Here is a 23,866-nt window from a genome sequence, read left to right as displayed (position 1 = left end):
TATATAATTCATAAATGTTGTATATTTGTATATATGTGTGGCCTGTTAGATCTCGGAGTTGGAGCAGGAGAAAGAGCACCTGTCCCAGGCCGTGAACTCCCTCAGGAAACGTGCTCAGGTGAACAGCGAGGCACGTGTGAGGGAGGTGGAGACTGAAAACCGTGTTCTACACCAGACCATCTCTGAAACCGGCAGTAAAATAGCTCGTCTGGAGGCTGAGAAACGACAGGCGACTAAAGAGCTTGACTCTCTCCGTGAACGAGGAGAGCACTGTGAGGAGTTGGAAAGGGAGGTAACACGTCTGGAGCGTGTCCGAGAACAGCTGCAGAGGGAAACCGCCTCCTTGAAGATTGGCAGTGAACGCGCCGAGGCCCTGGAGCGCGAGAACGCTACTCTGGAACAAGACAATCGGCGGCTGAAGAAGTTAGCTGACACGGCGCAGAATGCCAGCCTGCGCTTGGCTGTTCTGGAGAAGGATCATCAGCAGCTTGAGGAGGAGAACCTGGAGCAACAACGTGCCTTGGAGACCCTGCGGCCGGCTGCCACTCGCCTGGCACAACTACAGCAGGAACATGCCGAACTAGAGCGGGAACACGAGGAGATGTGCCGCACACTGGAGGAGCTCCGCTCCCAGGCCAAGAGAAGTGAAAGACTAGAGAAAAACTACAGCAGTCTGAGCCAGGAAAATCAACGGCTCCAGCAGACCCTGGACAACAGTGCCACCAAGATTCAGGGTCTGGAGGGCGAGTTGAAGCAGAATGAGGCAGAGACGAAAGATCTGCGGCGAGAGTTGGAGGGGTTGAGGCAGACGGTGTCATGGGCGGAAGCAGTAGAGAAAGAGAAGAGAGGAATGGAGCAGGAATTGGGCCAGGTGGAGAAGGAGAAGAAGCAGCTGGAGAAGGAGACACGTAGGTTGAAGCAGCAGTTGGAGGTGAAGGAGACAGCACTGGAAGAGAACTGCCTCAGGCTGGCCAGCATGGAGAAAGAAAGCACGGCTCTCAATAAAGAGTTGGGCCGCCTTAAAGAGGCCGCAGGGAGACTTAAAGAGCTGGAGAGAGAGAACAAAGACCTGCAAAAACAGGCCACCATTGATAAGAAGACTCTGGCCACACTAAGAGAGGTATGATGCATTAGGATGAGTCCATCACATTATATTATTCCAAGGTCAAAGTCTTGCTAATAACAAACCATTAACTATAAATATTGCTTCAATAAACTAATTTGCTGCTTATTAATAGTTAGTAAGTTAGGTGTTGGGTAGGACTAGGGATGTAGAATATGGTTATGTAGAATAGGTGCTGTATAAGTACTAATAAACAGCCAATATGTTAATAATAGGTATGCTAATAAATACCTAGTTAATAGTAAGAATTGGTCCCATACTAAAATGGTATCAAAATCTGTACCAACTGTACTGTTCTCTTTGTATTTGTATTGTTTTAGCTAGACTGCCTAAATGATTGGAGAAGTCTGTCATTTGTCACCAGAGACCAATTATGTCTATTTACTACAAAGATCATATTATGACATTTTGGTTAAACATTTGGTCATGTTTTGTTGAGCAGGAGCTGGTGAATGAGAAACTGAGGGTGCAGCAGCAGTGTAATGAACTGGAGAAGCTGAGCCATGAGCTGGAGAAGATCGGCTTGAACAGAGAGAAGCTCTTACAGGAAGAACACAGCTGTGAAGACAAGTGAGTGACATTTCGGTATTAAGAAAATTATCAGGCTTTGAGTTCATTGCTAGTTTGTAAGTACAAAGTGTTATAAGATCGTATAAAGTGTCTTGTTTGTTTTATGTGAACGCTTCCCTCTGAAAGGTGTAGCAGGTGAGGTGTTGCTGAAGATGTAGATGTATTTGTATCTGTCTCATATACTTTATTTACATCGCCACTTGTCTCCACTCGGTTTTCCTCTTGAGGAAAGTGTTGGGATTAACATGTCACGAGTAGCAATAGGAATAGTTTTTGTCAATGAGAATAAAGTAACATTTATACTACACAAAATAGAGAAAGTGTTATGTAAAACTAACATATTACCTCCTATGTAATAAATGAGTTTTATTAGGAGAGTTATGCAAAAAAGTAGAGTTTCCTCAAACACTGTTAATTGCCTTATAGTCAAAGTGCATGCTATCTTTACTGTAGTGTGTTGCAGTGTTCTCAGCTCTTTACATTATTGTGGGTTAGAAGGAGGTTTGCTGTGTGTAGTGCTGTGTTTATAATAACTTCTTTCATATTGAGGTCACAGTATGAAGTAATTACAGGCCTGACTCCGGTTTGATTAGTTTTCTCTGGAATGTTCCCCGTAGAGAGGGTTCAGTAGTGAAGTATCTTTCTCTATAAGGAACTAGACTCACTCCCTCTCTCCCCCACCTCAAACCCTTTATTGCTGTGAGTGTGACAAGTGGCATGTATTTGTAAGTTAGATCAAAAGAAACAAACGTGACTGAATGTTTGCTGAAACATTTCTCACCAGCTAATAGTGTCATAAAACGCTAGCTGTCGCTAATCACTTAATGTTTGAAGACGTTTACCACTAACAGTCACATTCCACTGTGCTTAGTAATCCATCCAAGAGAATCTGTGTGTGTGCGTGTGTGTGCGTGTGTGTGAGTGTGTGTGCGTGCGTGCGTGCGTGCATGTTTCTATTATGAAAGATATTCAATTGTTCCTTTAACTATTGCAGTGTTGATATTGTTAACTAAATCTATTATAATTGGTTTGTTGAAAATAAAATAGAATATAAATATTAGATCAAAATAACTTTGAAGTTATGACCCTTTGAACCAAGAACAAAATGTAATAAAAGTGTCAAAATCTTATAACAAAATTATTAAAACAAGGACTGAAAATACAATTAAAAGCCAATTTAAAATACAATAATAGTATATAAATAATACTAAAGTAATACTATGGAAATTTTCAGCCCTTTTTTAATTAAACTTTTTAAAAAGACTTTGAATACTCAGTAGTTTATTTGTCTTCTGATATTATCCAACAGTGGAAATTCACTTTTGTATTATTACAGATCTCAAATCAGCATTTGTTCTATGGTGGAAATGGCATTTTAATATATGTATACTACCTATACTACTATATATATATATATATATATATATATATATATATATATATATATATATATATATATATATATATATATATATATATATATATATATATATATATATATATATATATATACTACTACTTTGTATTACTAAAGCTAGTATTATTGATAGCATTTTAATGTATCCTAAAGATACACAATTCTATATTTTTCCTATGTTTGTCATATCTGTACAAGATCACAGCTTAATTAGAAATGACTTGGGTAGAAAAAGCTTCTTTAGAGGAATATGCCACAACTATGGGACAGTCATAATATGTGTAAAAATTCATGTTACCCATTTTCACACAATCATTTACAATGGTATGTTTGTTTCATTTTTATACTTTTAGAGTTTGTTATATGGGTAATGAAAAAATAAAAACAGAGAATATTCCTAAGGCTGATGTAATGATGGATGACTTCTTGTATTAGATTTTTCAGATTCTGATGCTCACGCAGGTTGAACATTTGTAACATACTGACCTTCCACTTTCTCATCCTTCAGTAAATATAAGATCCTGGAGACAAAGATTGAGTCTGCGCTTAAGAAGACTCTGGAGCTGAGAGAGGAGAAGATCCAGAGCCTGGAGTCTCGGCTGGAGGAGAGCAGCAGCTTAAACCAGCAACTTCGCACTGAACTCTGCACTGTATGTTCACGCTTTCTCAAACCACTAACATGCATCTACATGTCAAAACAAAGAAAGCTGGGGAGAAAGTGAAAGAATGCATCTGATTTATTACATCTAATGTCAGACAGTTTTGTTCTTATCTGTCCTCACCAGGTTAAAAAGAACCTGGAGGCCCTCAAGCAAAGGCAAGAGGAAGAGGCGGCTCACTCGGAGATCTCCCAGCAGTCTTTGGGGCAGGATAGATGGAGCCCAAATAAAGAGAAGTGGGAAACCGAGCATAGGGAGACCACAGCCGAACTGCTCAAGCTGAAAGACCGACTAATCGATGTTGAGAAGAATGTAAGACGGCATATTTACTTTCAGCCATGGGGATTTTTCTTTCAATTAAACTCAAAGGCTTTGAATACTCACTAGTTTGTTTTGTCTATTAACATTATCCAACTGTGACCTGCCCAGAATGCTGCCCTGCAGACAGAGAAAAATCTTCTGAAGGAGCAGCTGAAGCAGTTAGGTTCCCAGAATGCACAGCTCAACGCACAAACACTAGCTCTGCAGAAACAAGCAGCGTCCTTACAAGAGCACAACACCACTCTTCATAAAGAGACTGCTAAACTGCAGGTACAAAAACACTCTATTTTGACCAAGCCTACATATCCTTTAACAAATAAATTACAAATAGAAGACATAATTGTGAATAAGGACATGATGCCATTATCTGAATTTGGCATTTTTGCATGGAAAATGTCCTGCACATGGTCCACTGAGCCTGTTAAGATTGTACTGCTGGTCAGTGCTTTTGGATCTCCAAAAATATCTGACATTGTCAGACACATAGAAATGATTGACATGACCACTGCTTAGCAGGGCTAGCAAATACCCTGCGAGAACAGGTGAGGAAGCCTGTTCTGGTTTTTTGGCTGTGTAAGGGTCTTTAGTGCCCCGAGAAAGCAATTTTGTGACCTCAAGGGCTAATGAAATGACAGGTGTGATGCTTTTGAGGAGGACTGACAATTTCAACTGTTCACCTCTGACCCATACAGCAAGAAAGGCAGTTGCTTTTCAAGATTAAAGGGATTGTTTGCCCAAAAATGTCATGTCATTCCAAACCAAACCCCTATGAAATTCTTTACTGCAAGAAATACAAAAAGATTTTATTACATTACATGAAATACATTTGGAAATTGTAATTATTTTAAAGCTAGATTTGATTAAGTGGTATTTACCAGATGTCGCACAGGTCATACAAGACTGACTCATGCATTTTTGCTGTTTATTCTATTTGTTATACTTGCCTTGCCTTTTTTAAATTGTTTTCATTTTATATATTTTTTTATTATTTTATTTGAGAATAGAGGTAAAAAAAAAAAAAATGTTTTTATTTTTTTGTATTTTTTATTTTTTTACGTTTTATGTGAGATTATGAAAGCTTAAAAGAGATTGTTAAAATATAAAAAACCGAATCAATAAATGTCCATTTTTCGTTTTGTGTTCAGGTGGAAAATTCGACACTAAGCTCCCAGAGCTCATCTCTCATGGCTCAGTATGGAGCTTTACAGGCCCAGCTGCAGACTCTGGAGTCAGAGGCCGAGTCTCTACAGAAACAGCGCGAGGAGGCGTGTGCGGCCCGCGACCGGGTCACGCAGGACCACGAGCGCCTGCTTGCCGTGCACGAAAGGCAAGCGACGGAGTACGAGCAGCTCATGACTCGATACGCAGGACTGAAGGGCAACCAGAGAGCTCTGGAGCAAGAACACCGCGCACTGGAGAGCAAGTCAGTTCCTTTCCAATCCAATCAGTCCTCTAAATATGCATTCATCTGCCATCCAGCTCTACTTCAGAAAATTATGCCTTTATGTGAAATGGAAATCTAGCTTGCTACATATATTGTATATCACCTACTACTTTAAAACGGACAGTTCACCCAAACATGAAAATTCTGTTATTAATTACTTACCCTCGTGTCCTTTTCATCAGAAATATCTTAATTTGTGTTCTGAAGATGAGTGAAGGTCTTATAGATTTGTAACGACAGGAGGGTGAGTAATTAATGACAGAATTTTCTTTTTTTGGGTGTACTATCCCTTTAAGAAGTATTCAATTGTCAGGTGGCTTTGCCAAAATAAACAATGAACATATCCAATAAGAATCCTTCATATTTAGCCTTATTTTCTGTAGCAGTTGACACGGTAGGTGAGCTTTGTTGAGTTGCAACTAGTATATGGTTCTGTCTGCCTAGGAAGGTTGTGTAACAATAGAGTAATGAACTGCGTCTGGTCTAAGCAGAGACGCCACAATGACCCTCGTACCATTAGGACCGCTGACGGGACAGAGACGTTGAGAGATGGAGGGCATTTAAAGGGATAGTTCACCCAAAAATAAAAATGGGATGTTCATTTTTGGGTGAACTATCACTTTACTAGCAAGAAACAGTTTTTGTACAAATGGTCTTTGCTGTAAGTGCTTCCGGACTAGCATTATTTTTAACCATATGCAAATATTTTTTCATGATATTTTTAGGCATTAAGGGTCAACTTGTCCTGCAGTTTAGTTTTTGACTGTTTGGATTTCAGTGGTGTTGCTAAAGAAACAACCTCCCTGGGAATCTGGTGGGCCACAGTGGAAAATATCCCTTATTTTTATGTGCACACATTAGACATTAATGAGCTCAACCTGCTCCAATAGGCTACACACTGATCCTCTCACGCGTGCCTGTCACACTCATTTTTCCATGGTGCAATGTGGAAAGTTGTGTCTTTTTGTTAGAGACAGGAAAAACATGGTTCTGTTTGCCTTAATGTAGTTTTGTAGTCTTCCCTTGGCTGTTTTATGTCTCTAGCTCATGAATAATGCAGTAGTGTGTCTCTGGGGGCCTCGGCTGAGGGGTTCAGCAGATGGCTGTCAGGGCCCCAATCAGCTGTAATGTCCGCCAGCCTCAGCGTCCATGTCCAACACTCCACATGTCACACACACTCAATTTCCTAATTACTTTATTTATGTCAATTTCCATCATCCATTTACAACACAACAGTTTTTTTGGAGGAGTGTTGGAATATGAAACAGGTTCCCAAGCTTTTTTTTCGTCAGCTGAAACCCTGTGGGCTTGAATTATTTACTTGAAACGCCCCCTATGATTTTAAGTCATGCTAACCTTTCAATAAATAATGTAACATCTCCACAAATAATTAAAACTGTCATGGAGAAATTGAATTTATAGAAGTGATGGGAAATAAATAGAAAAAAGTATTTTTCTGGTTCAGGAGTTAAATAAATAAAATAAAACTTGGCCCATCACACATGCACATTTAAAATTGTCAAACTAAGTATAATCTATTGTATTTTTTTTTTGAGTAAATATATTTGATCAAAGTGTTCGGTTTAATATGTTTAAATGCTTTACTCTTAAGATTATTTTTTTGAATAATTTTCAATCATTTAAAAAATAATCTTAGAATTAAAAAAGAATATATATATGTATGGTATGTATGTGTGTATATGTGTGTTCCTAGGGAATTGTGAATGTAGATAGATGCACAAATATTAAATATTGCATCCTTCTTCACTTCCTGGAAGATCAGTGGGGAAATCCTGCTGTACAGGAGTTTTAATCAGAATGTGTTTCCTTATGCTCCTGAATCATTTGACTTGAATGTATTTTAGAGAAAAGTCTAGTTTGAATCACTGTATGTATGTGTGTGTGTGTTGAACAGATACACGGTTCTCCTGAAGCAGAAGGACGCTATGGAGGCACTGGAGGCGTCTCTACACAGGGACCGAGAGAGTCTGGGAGAGGAAATTCACAAGAACACTCTTATCCTGGGGGAGAACCGCAGCTTGAGAGAAGAAGTAGACAGGTTCGAGAGACTTTTTATCAACAAAACACACTCCGTAGTCAGTATTAAGTTGAAAACATTAAAGAAGCTGAAGTGAAGGATTTATGGTAAATATGTACTGCCCTCTGCTGGCGGGAATAGACTACAACACTAGCGCAAGCAGTAATAACTGTTATGGATGCACAGTATTTCAGTTACTATTTAATCATCACATAATTGTATATTGTTATTATTGGCATTGTTAATTTGTTATAAAATATAATATGCACATACACGTAATTATTTTTTAAACTATAGGGTGCAACAGTGGCTAAAGGCTCATTGAGATAAATGGTGTGTTTGACTTTCTTATCCTTTAAACCACTAGATGGTGCAAAACGTTTACTTATTTAATAATTAAATTAAATAATTACATTTAAATGGTAAATATCATATATTAAGCTGTTTGTCCACCTCCTGAGATAATCATCATATTTTTAATGAAACATCATAAATATATATATATATATATATATATATATATATATATATATATATATATATATATTTCTGATCCTGCACAGACGGCAAGGGAACTGGCCCAGAAAGGTAGTAAGGACGTCGTTAAATTAGTCCATTTGATATTAGCGGTTCAACCATAATTTAAGCTACGAGAATACTCTCTATGTGCAAGCATACAATGTCCTAGCTACATTTCTGGGCCTTGAACGTGGTACTTGCGTTGCTGTAAAATAAGCAACACATACAATTGATGGCAAATGTTATAATATATTAAATATATCAAACGGTACTATCTAAGCCTCTGATTATGTACCTCCAGACTGACACAGACGCACTTGCAGCTGAGGCGGGAGTATGACAGCCTACAACTGCAGACCAAAGAACTGAAGACCTCTCTGAACGAGTCCCAGCTGGACCTGAACCGCTGGCAGGCGCGCTACGACCAACTCAAAGAGCAGCATCAGGGCCTGGACATCTCCATGACAAAACTGGACAACCACTGTGAGGTGAGAGAGACCTTATATAAGGAGTTAACTGAAACTAGATACACACTCTGCTTCTTCAGAGAACCCAAGACTGTTGTGCCTGTGATGTATTATACCATCACAGACGAGACTACATATTGATCCCAAGCCTTGAAATTGATTATTTTTAACAGCTAGTGCTAAGATATCTTTCTTTCTCTGAATTTAGCTGCTAACCCGTTTGAAAGGAAACTTGGAAGAGGAAAACCATCATCTTCTGAGTCAGATCCAGATGCTCGGCCAACAAAATCAGACCCTGCTGGAGAGAACCATGGAGAGCAAAGAACTTTACCACGAAGAGCAGAAACAATACATGTGAGCAGTGTGTCATCATATCATCAACGGGTTTTAACCCCTGTACTAGGTGTATGATCCTAGTCAAGTTTAGGATCTTTTCATAATGTTTCATCAAGGTTAATAACTGATATTTATTATCTGGAGTGCTTGATTGAGGTGTTAGGGGTATCTAAGAAATCCTGTCGGAAAACGAATCAAGAAACTTGTGGTCAAACTTTCCTAATGCCATGCTTTTCATTTGTTTCGTTTCCTTTTACAGTGATAAGCTGAATTCTTTACGGCGACAGAAAGAGAAATTAGAGGAGAAGATCATGGACCAGTATAAGTTCTACGACCCGACTCCTAAAAAGTGAGTCCCATCTGTGGAATCAAAATGGTTTAAGACTAAAGAGAAACTGTGTTTCTAGGCCCTATTTCTCAAGTTTAACGATTTTTTACTATGAATGTTTAATACAAGAGAATATTTTGTGACTTTTTTTTCTCTCTAACACAGGAGCCGGCATTGGGCTGGAGCCAAAGCAATAGCGAAATTCATCAAACCTAAGAAAGACAGTCAACGAGAACGAACTGACGCTCCACGCGAGAGAATCCGAAGCGCTCCAGACATCCCTCTGCCGGAGATCCCCACATGTCTAGACTGTCCCGAGAGCACACCACCCCTTCCTCCTCCACCGCTGCCCCCCAGACAGTCACGTCTCAGTCTGGACTCCATGAACAATCACTCCGCAGAGGAGAATCATATACAGTCCCCGACACTTTCACCTGCCCTCAACGGCCGAGGTGAGTGCTGCTGTCACGGGGCTGAACTGAGCCCTCTCATGAAGTTACACAATGATTGATTCCCTCCCAGTATTAAAGGAATAGTTTAAAAAAAAATACAATTATGTTATTTTACTCTCCATCTGTGGAACAGAGAAGAGAAGATATTTCAAGAACTTTCTTAAAGTATCTTTTTTTCCCCCTCTTATCAAATGGAAGGCAATGGTACCAAAACTTTTTGGTTGCCAACATTCTTCAAAATATCTTCTTTTATGTTCCACAGAAGAAAGAAAGTCAGGTTTGGGGTGACAAGTGGATAAGTAAAAATCTCTTGAAATCATTGACTTGGAAATTATACCATAATAGATAAGTGGCACCATCGATAGGGAAAGTGATGGGAAATTAGGCCAAATTACTTTAGTATTGATTGTGAATTGCACTAGAGTCCATTTGAATCATTTTCTAGATGCCAATTTTTAAGCAGCTTTGGAGTTTTGACCCAAAACCGCTTTCACCAACTAAACATCCTCCGGTCTGAGCTAAAAAGGTTTAAACACTTTCATTTTAGTTAGCGTATACTAGTTTTATTGTGCTTTAGCTATCTGTCTTTTACACTAGGGGGCGCCATGCGACTCTTTTTTTTAGGTTTGCTATAATTATAACTATTTTTCCTCCTGACATGCACTCAATGAACTAATCCCATTGTAAATTTCCAATTTCAGTCTATCATTTCTCAGCTTTCCGAGCACAAATACTTTCCCAAGTTTCACGCTATATTGCATGGCCAAAGTAGTCTTCAAAGGGAACCTCAGGGGCTTCATTCTTCATGAATCATAAATGTAACTGTTTTTTTAATCTCTGAATCATCATTTCTTCTCTTCCACTGACCCATCTCTCTCCTTGTCTGTGTATCTGTCTGTGCATTAACCCTCACACACTCCAGCCCCACCAGCAGCAAAGCGTTTCTGCTTTCTCAGGAGCAAGAGCCAGGAGAAAATGCGCGTTCAGGGGACGCCGCCGCCCTCTCGACGATCCATCACCAGACGCCTACGCTTCTGGTCCTCATCTGACAGCATCGTTCCCTGCCCCCCCGCCGAGCCCTTTCCGCATATCGGCCATTTCTAACACTTCATCCTTTCCATCATCATCACCATCGCCATAACAGCTGCTTACTCTATCATTACTCTTCCTATAGACCATTATTATTATTTTGTTTTTTAAAACATCAAGCTATACTCACTAGCTTGCCAATGAACACTCGGAGCTAAACGCAAAAAAACACACACTCAGAAATAGATTTTCTTGTCACTCTCACCACCACAGGCTCAGTGCTGAATCAAAATGAAGAAACACGCATACATAGACACACAACACAAACCTTGCAACTCATATAAATGCTCTGGGGGGCTCTGGGACGGGCTGTGGGACTCTGAATGCAACCCTGCAGTAAGTAATGTGTATTAAACAGAGCGAAATGCAGCCGGCTTTGCGCTTGCCATGAGAAATGTGTTTGTGATATTGCTCACACTGAATAAGGGAGCTGCCTGCAGTCAATAATAAGCAAATTAAGTGCAAGCATACAGAGAGAGATTGGAGGAGGAAGGCAGACGGAGACGACAACTTCATCAGATACCTCAAGTTGATAGGTTTATGTTGTGTGGCTTGTGAACGTGCATTGCTTAGGGTTTGCTCTGTAAAAATGACTAATATCCAATATGTGGTTTTTGCATCTTTAACATTTCTCTCTGTTCGTCCACTGTGCGTTATATGCATGCAACTTTATGTTAATCGTGTTAATTTGCAAATGAGATAGACCTGGCCGAGATGCATTGATTTATACCTTAGCTTTTTTATCAAGGGCACATGAATCCACTCCTGAGAGTGGGCGTCTGTGCCTCGATCACCATTCTTAAGACAGCACGAGGTATCTTAACTGTCCAGCGGCTTTGATAAGACTAAACTATTTTAGATTTGGATGAAGATATTGCGTCAATTTTATTTTGAGAAAGTTCTGAAGGTGGTGTTACAAGTGTGAAAAGAGCTGCGCATGATGCAGAAGGAAAAACCTCAACGCCTCCACATCCTGTGAACTTATTTTTGAAGTGAAACCGGTGTTCAAAGCTACGCTACTCTTGTTATCTTCCCCATCAAATTCTTGTATTATACGTTTTTAGAAAGGTGCAGAATAGCCTAGCTATTATTAATAATAATTCCTTACATTTATATAGCGCTTTTCTGGGCACCCAAAGGCTTTACAAAGAAGGGGGTAATCTCCTCAACCGACACCAGTGTGCGTATATAATTTATGTATACAGAAAGTATTATAATGATTGCTTTTATATTAGGCCTATTAGTAATAGAAAGGCAAACATTATTATACTTTCTTGTTTGCCGTCAGCATTAAGCAAATATGCATTTATATTATGTAAACAAATCTTTGAATGACTAATGAACATTTAATTTCACAAACCTTGCAAATTTAGTCGAATCAGCTGTGAGATCTTGTGAAGTGTGTATTCAGCATGATTGCGTGTTCTCTGTGACGATCGGTCTGTGTGAATTGAATGCTTTAAACTGTAAACTCGTGATTTCAAATTATGCTGCGCTTTATGGATTTGCCTTATATCATGTTCATGTCATTTTCACTGTGTGCTGTATGTAAAATCAGGGTTACCCTGGCTTTATTTGAGAAATATGATTCCTAATGCACACAAACTTCCCAGAAAAGTGACTGAGTGCCCTGTTGGTAACAGTGTTTCCTATATATATATATATATATATATATATTATAATATAATATAATTTTTTTTTTTTAATTATTATTATTAAATATACTTAGATGACAGTATTTTTCACAAATAAATGTTTTTTACACATTTATTATTTAATCCATTGTCGAATGATTTCAAAATGTTTAAATATTAATAATAATAATTAAAAAAATATATATTGGTTTTATATCTGCTATCACCTCCCTGCTTTCCAAGATATCGGCATCGGCTGTCACAAAACACAAATGGGTCGACCACTACTACACATCCACTTGGAAACATCAGTAGGTCATTCACAAAACCCTTCACACAGTGAAGACAGAGCAGTTTTTGCACATGCATACAAATTCTTTATTAAACTTAAGTTCAAAACCTGACAGAATACAAAACTGAAAAAGACAGCAGTTTGCTATATTTCTACATTACTAAAATATTGATGTACATTGAATTATATTTGCTAGTTATGGAAGAATCTGTTGAGTTGAAATAACCGCTGTGCCAAGCTAAAAGTTGGTGTGGAGAACTGTCAAGTTTGGAAAAAGTGACTTAAGTATTGAGAAATGTGTCCTAGCAACTGTAAAAATAAAAAAGAAGAACAGGTCTGCTATTGCTCAATGTAAATGAACTCTAGTGCATTGAGTCAGGATGTTAAAATAGACATTGTATGTTCAAGTCTGGCTTGCAACATTGCCCTTCTTATTTGTTACTTGAAGTGGTTAAAAGCCCCCAAATTATGTAGAATTACTCTTGATGGTTTTTCAGGCAGATATTTTAACTACTTTTTCCTTTTAAAAGAGTGAGGTGTGCTTTCGAGGGATGTCTTTCAGCATGACTCTAATAAAGAGAATCTCGTGGAGCACCAGAGACTTCCAGCTGCTGTTGTAGTTAGTCTACAGCAGTCAAGCTTAAAGGAATGTTTCGGGTTCAATACAAGTTCAATTCTGTCGATAGCATCTGTGGCATGATGTTAGTTCACAAAAAAAATAAAAAAGATTACTTGTTCCTCTCAATTTGTAAAGGCAAACAAAGTACTAAAAATACTATTCAGTGAAGAACAGAAACTTTTAGTTACCAGCATTTTTGGTGAACTATTCCTAAGAAGATATGATAGAATCACTCACCAACCTTGGCATTTAAGATGTTGTGCAATCTTTCAACTCTTGCATGACAATGTAAAGCTCCACTGACTTTTGGATGTTGAAGAGAATTTTGACAACTTTGCATCTCGTATAACACTTTTTGCATGCTCCTTATATGTAAGAGTATAATGGAAACCATGAGTATGAGTGAGATGCACAGATGCTGCTGATACAGCTTGGCTTGTAGGCTCCTTTAACTGTCTAAAACTGTCACCGGCGTCCTGCTTAAGTTTTTTTTGGAGTTGATTCATTTGACTAACACATGCTTGTGCTTTTGACTCGACACCTTTTCCTACGCAGCTGCCCACAGCATCACTGGAGCCCAGCAGCAGCGCTTGCACTGCACACGCTCTGTATGTCTCACAGACACTGACCTTTTCTCTTGATTTTATTATTTTTGTATTTTTTAGTGTTGAACGACAATGGAGGGTCCAGAGGCAGAGAGGGCTATCGCTCAGTAGGAGGTGGGAGTGAGAGCATGAACGGTTATGAAGAACTGATCCGGTTGCGGGGCCGTGAGCCAGGGGCCACCTGTTCAACTCCACTGAGCCGCAACTCCCACAATGCACCAGGCTACACGTCGACTTCCAGCATGCGGCCAGGACGTAGGCCAAAGGGTAATGCTAAATTATGTTGTTTAGTAGACTACATGTCAGCAACCTTGAGCCTCAAATGAAAGACCGTGTTAATTCTGCCATGTACGCTTGTAAATTTACTCATCCTTAGAGACACTTTATGATTTATTGGTTTGAGTTGTATTGTATTGAAATTGCAGCAGACTCCTAGTTTTCACTTGTAAAGGAAAATGTAGGGTTAAACACAAAGGGATAGTTATCCCAAAAAGTTATGATATGTCACCCTTATGTTGTTGTAAACCTGAGCCTCAGTTGTGTTGCCAGATACATGTATTATAAGGATTTTTTGTTATTTTTTCACTTAATTTAGGAAGTGATTAAAGTGAGAGGTTGCAAGTTAGGGACAGTGATATCTTTACATTATTTTCATAACTCAAGATTTGGACTCGTTGCGGTTGATTTATTTTTTAGATTGTTTTGTTGGTTTCTCAATATCTGGCAATGGTGGCATCAAAACTGAAAGTAATCAGAAATGACCAGGTTAAAAACAGCACGGGCAGCTTATTCCTGACAGGATGCAATTAGGTAACAAACGTAGTCATCATCATGATATATTATCTTTAAGACAGATGTACTGTAGACGGAGACAAAGGGGAGAAAATTTGCGCAAGCAGTGAAAATACTGTACCAGACAACAAATTCATTGAAATACTGAAAAAAAAAACCATAATTATGTAATGAGGGTGGGGTGAATATGGATGCATTTCTGAGGAGAACTGACTGTCTTCGTCTCAGTGTCAGGAGCTTCCAATACAGAAAGTCAAACATACTGTAGTGCAGACATGCATGTAATAAAACACTATTATTAATCTGTTATTGTTAAAATATTCATTCCGCCCCTCTGATGTTTTTGTTTTGTGCAGTTGCTTCATGTTGCGTGTATGTTTTAGTTTGTTTGTTTGTTCAAGGTTAGTTTGGCCAGTAACAGAGCAAAATAAACATTTCATACATATAAAAAAATTCAAGTAGCCTAATAAAAACTAAATAAATTGGCAACGAGTATGGGAATCGGCTCATTTGATTTCTAAAATAAATAAACAATTAAATAAAATCGGCAATTGGAATCGGTTACGAGAAATCCTGATCAGTGCATCCTTAACTGGAATAGAGTTAGACCTGCCTGAAAGAACGGAAAAAGCATGGTTCATTTCGGTTTTATATGTGAACTATTGTACCTATTTGTGCAAAATGATTATCAAATATTACAATACAATGTTACAGTCAACAATGAAAACAAAAAGTCTTGTTTATTGATTGATTGATTGATTGTGACAAACCGGTGAAAATGTAGCCAGGGCAATTAAAAAAATTGTAACCATTGGCCGAACCGGACCAGTGGAAAATGTCCTTACTGTTAAACCCTGTCAATACGATCAAAATCAGTATCATAACACCTGTACACATAATCTGTAGAACACATAGGTTACAAAAGGATATGTTAAAGTTATAAACTTAAAATATGTACTTGAAAAGAAAACAGGATGACTTTGAATAGCATCATTGTAAAATTGTGTGGAAGAGCTGAGCAAGTCTTGCACATGTATTGCCTGCTCTGAGACTTCTACCTTTTTTTTTTTTTTTTTTTTTTTAAAGCAGGAAGTCAATGTATGTAAAAGGAGAATGTAAGTGTGTGAGAGTACCAAATTTAATTTAACTTTTTTTTTTCTTTTTTTTCACACATTCTTTGGTGAATAGCAAGTTTAAATATAGCATTAGTTTGAAGGATAATATTTTGTTAGTTTATTAATGCATTTGCTGTCACTTTTGATCATTTTAATACATCCCTGCTGAATAAAGCTTTTAAGTTCTGAAAGACTTACTGACCCCAAATTTGAACAGAAATGTGTAATATACAACAAAAGCTTAAAAAAATTGAAGTTTATCATTTTGTTTTCAAACTCTTTGGATTCTTCAGTAAGGAAAGTTAGTTATTTAAGAGCTGTGAAGCTGTCTTCTGTAAATCATCCTTTTGAAATGGGACTGTTTTTCTGGCTAGATGTCTGCTCTGGGAATTAATTTCTCAATTTAAGGGATGAGTGGAAATAATTTTCCTTTGGTAATCAATGGCAGGTCATAGATACAGCTTAAAGCAGCATCACGCTAGCCAAGTTTTCTAGCTATACGGTTAAATTACGGTGGGTGTTCACAGGCCCTACCCACTCACTCAATCTTTTTACTTTTTCCTTATTTAAGTGCAGAATTTCCATTCAGTGATTTTGTTGTGTTTTTTGTTGCTGAATAGGTTTATTTAGTCATTAGCAAGTTTATAATATGTAATGTACCACCATGTACACATGAGGGCTTCGGCTTTAAACACCACTGACCCTCTCGGTGACTCTCACCTCCCAGCCAAAAAGCCCCAAGCTCATTTCATCAAGTCAGCGTAATAACAAAGCGTGCATTCGTTTATTTTGACGTGCTTCAAGCTTTCTCAGATTTCCACTGCACTGGGTAAACAAGCAGTCATGGAAAGAAGACCGCAGTTGCCAAAGACCCATCGTGTCCCATAATGACACTGTCCTTAAGAAAGCATCTTTAAAACTGAATTTTGTGAAATAAAGATGATTATTATAATAAATAGTGATACTAATTAAATAAATGTCTTTATGAACTTTTGTTAGAGGAATAATCTAAGAGTGCTGTGTATAGTATATACTGATATATTCAGTTCCTCATTGTTGGGCAACACTCTCTTATTTGCAGGATTGGTCTCAGAGGAAGACTTGCGCCATCATTCCCCAGATGCTGGCTTTGGGAGCGGTGTCCATGGAAACACAGGCAAGAGAATTAACTTAATCAATGCATGTTGCTTAGACAGCCTCGCTTTATTTCTTTATGCGCTTATATGTGGTATGTGCCCCCCTCTATAGGCCACCGGCCCAGCTCTGCCGAATTCACCTCCAGCAGCAATTCCCCTGTCAGCTCCAAAGGTGTGTGTGTGTGTGTGTGTGTGTGTGTGTGTGTGTGTGTGTGTGTGTGTGTGTGTGTGTGTGGTCTATGACATTTGCACGCATAGTCACTTCATTAGCCAGCTATGGAAACTGCCACCCCCACACACTTTCTCTCTTAGGTACTATTGAGACCGTAATTGTTTCTCAGAGTTAACAAATGTCTTCAGAAGAATATTTGCGGAAATTCATTTGCAGAGGCAACGCTGTTGATGAGCAAGCTTTATTTGATCATAAATAGTTCAATTATTTAAATTAATCAAATAATAGTTTGATAAGTTAAATAGTCAAATTATTCATTATTTAAGATATATAGTGAAATATTTTATTTTTATGTTGGTCTATATTGTGGTATAATATTGCTGTTTAAAATTTTGGGCTCAGTAAGATTTTATTTATAAAGAAATTAATCATCAAAAAAGCGTGCAGTCGTCAAAGAATCCTGAAATAAATGCATCTTGGCTTCAAAAAAAATATTAAACCACACTGCTGTTCAGCTTTGATTAATAAGAAATGTTTTATGAGCAACACATTGGCATATTAGAATGATTTCTGAAGCATCATGTGACACTGAAGACAGCAAATTCAGCTTTGTATCACGATTAAATTGCATTCTAAAAGTATATTAAAATGGACAACAGTTATTTTAAATTGTACTAATATTTCACATTTTCACTGTTTTATTTGTATTATGCAAATAAATGCAGCCTTGGTGAGCATAAGAGATTTATTTAAAAAGATTCAATCGTAGCAACACCAGTAATACGACAATAACACTACAAATGGAACATAAAAACTCATATAATTGGATAGCAACTTTACACACTGTCTTTCTCTAAGTGGGTGTTTTTTGTTATGAATAAGCTATGGGACTTTTTTTTATTTTTATTATTTAGTCATCAATCTATGTGAGAATACCCTTATAATGACCTTTTGAGACAGTTTACTCATTTGGCACCTCAATTTTCTCACACAATGTGTGGCCGTGTGATTTATGGGGTTGCTATCAAAAGATAAAAAAGATGATTATTTCCATCATTAATGAGCGATCACTTCGTAATGGTGAGAGCTATTACTGGCATGTGTTTTCTTATGAACTCTTTAGACTTAAAATGTGTTGATTGTGAAAGCTCTGCCTTCCTTCCTTCCCTTTTAGAGGTGTTTGATAAGCCAAGCATCACTACCCTTGTGAAAAACTCTTTAGGTACACTTAAATATCTTTTTATTGAATTAAAATGGAATAATTATATGCATGTGCAGTTTTTGAGGGTGTGTTCATGTTTGGCTTTAATCAAAGAATACATGTTTTTCCCTTGCCATGGTTTTTTGTTGCAGTTTGGTACAGAGCTACATTTCTTTGCAGATCTATGTTTGTTTGCATGGCAGAGGATTTCCTGCTGCTGTTTTGACACATTTAATAAGCTCTTCACAAGTTCTCTGCTGGTAAAAGTACTGTGATATGTACTGTGTGCATACACAGTAAGCACATTTTGTTTGGATGTTCAGCAAAAATCTACAAGTTCAAGTCAAGTTAAGCTTTATTGTCATTCCTCTACATGTGTGCACATACAGTGGAACGAAATGTCGTGCCTCACAGGACCACTGTGCTACATAAATACAGACATACAACAATGAAGTAAAAAAGTATAAACCTATACACAACTAACCTACTGACAGATTTTGGGAGTATCTGTACTTTTTTATTGCAGCCAACTTTTACTAAACTACATTTTTTAATTAAAATGTATACTTTTACTCCGTTACATTTCCACAAAGCATATTTGTTATTTACTACAATGTAAGTAGGTTTTAAGCAGGTTTGATGAATCAGTGGTCTGGCGTCTGAAGTTAGACACCTGAAAACACCTTTGCTCATGTCCAAACAAGTGCACGCACTACCGTGAATGATTCATTTCCCACCCAAGTCGAGTCAGGTAGTGATAGGTAGGAAGTTCCCTAACATGTCTACTAGTACTTATGCAAACCTTCATCACTCTACAAACAATACAAAACTATAACGCTACAAGGAACAGAAAAGATGAATTCTTTGTTGACCTATGTCATCAGTATATGATTAGCTCACCTCTTATCTGACAAGTCTTCTCATCATGTGAAAGACCAATAAGCTTTGACCATAAACTGGATGAAAGGCTTTAACCTATTGTTAGTTCTTTTGTCAGGTTAAAGCGTATGGGTCTGTCACGTAATGAATGAACAGCTCAAACATTTATGTTGGAATGAAAGACACGAAGTACAGATGAAGAGCTTATTCTTATCCAAAAATACAACATGGATAAAAAGAGTTAAAACTGAACAAAATCTTCCTACTAAAGCTGAACATTTTTAATATAAATTTATTTACTTATTTTCTATTTTTCATTTACTTGTACTTAAGTACATTTTAGGATTAAAAAAAACAACTTTTTGTACGTAAGTACAATAAATATCACATATTTTAAGACTCTTACTCAAGTAATATTCCAAACGGTGACTTCAACTTCTACCAAAGTAATTTTCTGGTAAGATATCTGTAGTTTTACTTGACTATGGCTTTCAGGTACTTTATACACCACTGTATATAAATATTTACCTATACATAAACTAAAAAATACAAACTATATGAATGCTTCACATAAATACTATACCTATATACAACTAACCTACAGACAGATTTTGACTATAGGCGATGGGTTCTGATTGGTTAGATAGCCCAGTGTGTTGTGATTGGCTAAACCACCTCTAGTGCACGTCTAAACGTCCTGCCCCTCACCTCAACGACATGTGCTCCGGTTGTATTGTAAACAACACAAGGATCGTGCAGAACCTGCGCAAGCACGCCTTTTAATCTTAGTCCTATGTTTTTTTGTTTGTTGTTGTCTAATACTTTTAGATATGCTGTTATTTGAAAATGCTACAGCCTATGTTAGCTTTTATACTGATTAAAGCTTTATTACAGTACAGCAACTGCACGCACGTCCATATTCAATGCTTCTCATTGCTATGTGAAAATAAGTGTATAATTGTAACTGTTCATTGCTGGAGCTGAGATGAATGAGAGAGGGAGATACAGAGCGTGTGCAGAGCAGGGGGACGAGTGGAACAGTATTAAGAACCACTGCTCTAGAACATTGATTTTGAAACTTGTGAATCCATATGAATGGTTAGAAGACAGAGATTCATGTATGAATAGATTTTTTTACGTGCACCTCTAGTTTTCTCTTCCTCTTCTCTAAAGCCGCAGCATGGCCTCTCCCCCTTTGCTGCCTTTACCTGAGGGTGGGGTTTATCTGGGTTTGTGATGTCACAAACCCCGGAAGTAACTCATTGTAGTCCCTACCATCAGTTTTTGTAGGCATTAAACTGCCAGAATTTTAAAAGACGATATCTCCGTTTACATTGAACTTTCAGCTTCGTCACTTTGCAGATATTGTTTATGCTCAGACAGCAACATTACACACTAACTAACATTGAAAAGTGAAATCCTAATGAACCACCCCTTGGAAACCACATAGAAACGTTTATAAATGCTCGGAACACGTTAGCATCGCAAAACCTCACACATCAAATTGTTCACCATGCAGTAAAATTGATTTCATTACCAAGCGAAGTGTCAAGTAAAAGCCCAGCAGCACTTAACAGAGGCTAATTTCTCCTTGGCAAGTCAGATGTTGATGTTGATGTTGATTCAGATGGCCATTACATCACTTTGATGTTTGTGAGTGCATGTAATTGTTGAAATGACAAGCCATGATTATACTTGCTGTGAGAATAGTGCTGTGGACACAGCTAGCTTTTAAAGTGCACATGTTTATGAAATCTTACACGTTTTTACAGTTCATTTTTTATTTCCTGTCTTCCTCCAGGTTCTCTGGACCGCCTGCAGGGCCGATCGGCCAGTCTGTCCAGCGATGATGTGGTCGGACTGGGACATGAAGGCTCACGTCTCAGTCAGTCATCTCTGATTCCTCGTAGCTCCACCCTTCCCTGTGATGCTCTGTCTGCGTCACGCTCTTCCCAGCGGCCCAATTCTCTGCGGCAGTCCTCTCCTGGCAGTGAACTGGTCACCCTGGAGGAGTTCTTGCAGGAGAGTAACGCCCTGTCCCCACCCACTGTAAGTTGTTTTAATACTAACAACGTTTTAACACTTCTCTGCAGACTTGTTTATTTAATGGTTTGACCTTTTGAAGAATTGACACTTTTCTAGAAGTTGTTGCATTCATTTGCAGGGGATTTTAAAATGTGTGGTGAATCTCACATCATTCAATTATCCTTTTTTTCCTCATATGAAGATTATGTGTGCATATTTATGCAGTGAGAATAGCAATGGGGATTTTAATTTATTTATCTCATGATCAGTAGAGACACTTATGCTCCTACTGATAAGAAATGATAAGAAATGCATGCAAAGGATTCACATGTTTATGAACAAATCTGCAGGGGGAAATCATTTTAAAACAATGATTTCTAGGGATATTTTGGGGTCAATAAGGGATATTTGGGGTCAGTGGAATTTTTTTTTATATGAGTTGCCAAAGTTGATAAAATATATACATGTTTTAAAATAGTTTTTATCACCTTTATTTTTATTTATATACACATTATTATTTACTGTCATATTTAAGTTACAAAATATATTGCTGTTATTTTATTCATTTAACAATTCTTTATTCAGTTAGTCCTAAGTTTTCACAGTGAGAATTACAATTTTTTTGTTTTTTTTTGTTTTATATAAGCAAAGTATTATGAAATAATATTTTCTAGTAAATTCTTATGGTTAAACTTTATTTTAAGCTGCAATTCTCGCTATTACCAAACCACTAACTATGACTTTCCCTCAAACTCCTAGTTTGCTGCTTATTAATAGTTAGGAAGAAGGTTTTTTAAGTTTAGGTATTGGGTAGTATTAGGGATGTAGAATATGGTCATGCAGAATATGTGAATTATAAGTACTAATAATTAGCCAATATGTTAATAATAGGCATGCTTATAATCAAATACTTAATAGTGAGAATTGTTTCCTATACTAAAGGGTTACCATTTTCATAACATAATAAGTTAATGTTTGGTAATTTTTCTAATACTGGAATTGGGGCACAGTTAAAACCACATTGTTATTTGCACAAATATTTATGAGGATTTAAATGTCTTTCAGGTGCAAACAGGAAGTCGAGAGGATCTGATGATTGATTATTTCACTAGATCTACTCAACCTGTCCCTCCGCGAGATGGTGCTAAAACCCCCACCAATTATGTCACACCAACCATCAAGACCGCTCCACCAGAATTAGATGGTCGGGTCCCCAAACCTGGACACAGCGTCAAACCAAGCGTTCGGCTCACCCAGACCTCCACACCTCCTTCTCACTCGCAAACCCTTCCTAACAGAGGAGCAGGACTGCGGTCAGCACCTTTGCAGCAGTCCAGTCCTCGCGGAGGTGTGGGCAGCAGCACCAGCCTGAGTCGTACATTCAGCCTGGCTTCCGCAGACCTCCTCCGCTCCAACGGGCCGGACAATTACCGTAACGAGGCAAATTCTCCCAGCCAAAACGAAGTGGTGATGAGGAGGGCTGGAGTAGTCAACAGAGAAAGACCGATGTCCGCTAGGCTGGCTGGTTCTTCGCCGCTGCCTGGAGACCCGGGGCACATATCCGTGGACCCCCGGCGTCTATCTCTCGCTCCACCAAGAGATGAGTTGTCACTAGCTAGTCCACCTCCAGTGCTCTCTTCATCTATTTTACTGCAGGCTGAACGGGAAACCGCTGGGAGCAGTAGCAGCAGGGCAGGAGCGCCCCGTTCTGGACCGGCTCAAACCCGAGCAGCCCCCCATCGTGGCGAGGTGGCCATGGTGACTCCGGTGCGAGCCGTATCGGCGTTGAGGCTAAAGGATTTGGAGGAGGAACCTCTGGATCAAAGGCAGGCAGAGTCGCCTATGTTGAAGAAAGCAGACACTGCGAACTTATCCTACGCCACCAAGGAGCAGCCCACCAGCAAACCTGCTTCTCCAGACCCCAACAATGACCCTCAGACTGTTTGGTACGAGTACGGCTGTGTGTAGAACCTCAGACTCGGTGAAGAAACACTGTTAACATATAAAAGCCCCAGGCAGCTCTGGGAGACTTGTCATGTCCTTCCTTTCGAAGTTTCTCTAGGTGCTTCAAAGGCACCAGTTGCATTTGAAGGTCTTGCACATGTTCACACTGACCTGAAAACTGATGTATGGGGCACTTGAATGTATTTTTTCCCTTCGTATCCAATCGAATGCCATTGATTTCCGCAGCTCTCTGCAGCTCCATGGCAGTTCAGTTCATGTTCTATTCTGAATGTGGAAAACAAACGTTGGGCTGTGTGCTCGGAGCCACTCCCAGCGTAATTACTGAGTAGTGGCTGCATCCATCTTTAGGAGGCACAGGACAGTTGCAGGTCCATCACCGAGACAGCCTCTTAGGGACCCATTATGTGAAACGGCCTCTCTCTCTCTCGCTCCCTGTTGACATACCAAACAATTGGCTCTTTTTTACTTCTTGTGGGTGACCATGCATTTGCTGTAGGACCTGGGTTTAGCTCAGACTTTGTACAGAAGCACACAACACTGAGCCAGAAAGGTGAGACAGACAGAAGATCATTGGACACGAGAATAAGAAAGAACCTACCTTTTGATATAAGGTGGAAGAATGTATCGGGAATCGGTTTTGAGGGGGAATCTGAAGTGCTGGACATTAC

The 23,866-nt window shown here is 38.6% G+C and overlaps 1 protein-coding gene across 2 annotated transcripts in view; it reads left to right on the top strand.

Moving 5' to 3' along the window:
• Window positions 1-23,866, top strand: part of ccdc88c (coiled-coil domain containing 88C) — a 53,136-nt gene that overhangs the window by 28,510 nt on the left and 760 nt on the right. Inside the window, exons 15-30 of one of the 2 annotated variants that reach the window (XM_052580687.1) lie at window positions 50-1,120; window positions 1,566-1,693; window positions 3,619-3,760; window positions 3,896-4,081; window positions 4,199-4,360; window positions 5,236-5,513; window positions 7,450-7,593; window positions 8,393-8,579; window positions 8,767-8,912; window positions 9,154-9,243; window positions 9,388-9,674; window positions 13,974-14,180; window positions 16,902-16,976; window positions 17,069-17,128; window positions 21,010-21,257; window positions 22,299-23,866. The exon at window positions 22,299-23,866 is cut by the window's right edge and continues 760 nt beyond it. In XM_052580687.1, coding sequence (XP_052436647.1) covers window positions 50-1,120; window positions 1,566-1,693; window positions 3,619-3,760; window positions 3,896-4,081; window positions 4,199-4,360; window positions 5,236-5,513; window positions 7,450-7,593; window positions 8,393-8,579; window positions 8,767-8,912; window positions 9,154-9,243; window positions 9,388-9,674; window positions 13,974-14,180; window positions 16,902-16,976; window positions 17,069-17,128; window positions 21,010-21,257; window positions 22,299-23,201 — 4,314 coding nt within the window. In that variant the 3' untranslated portion in view covers window positions 23,202-23,866. The remainder of the gene's footprint in view (window positions 1-49; window positions 1,121-1,565; window positions 1,694-3,618; window positions 3,761-3,895; window positions 4,082-4,198; window positions 4,361-5,235; window positions 5,514-7,449; window positions 7,594-8,392; window positions 8,580-8,766; window positions 8,913-9,153; window positions 9,244-9,387; window positions 9,675-13,973; window positions 14,181-16,901; window positions 16,977-17,068; window positions 17,129-21,009; window positions 21,258-22,298) is intronic. The other variant, XM_052580688.1, reaches the window with a different exon arrangement.

The sequence above is a fragment of the Carassius gibelio genome, chromosome B17 (genome assembly GCF_023724105.1).
Source record: "Carassius gibelio isolate Cgi1373 ecotype wild population from Czech Republic chromosome B17, carGib1.2-hapl.c, whole genome shotgun sequence".
NCBI lineage: Eukaryota > Metazoa > Chordata > Actinopteri > Cypriniformes > Cyprinidae > Carassius > Carassius gibelio.
Note: the sequence above shows the minus strand (reverse complement) of the source record. Positions and strands in the feature narration are given on the sequence as shown.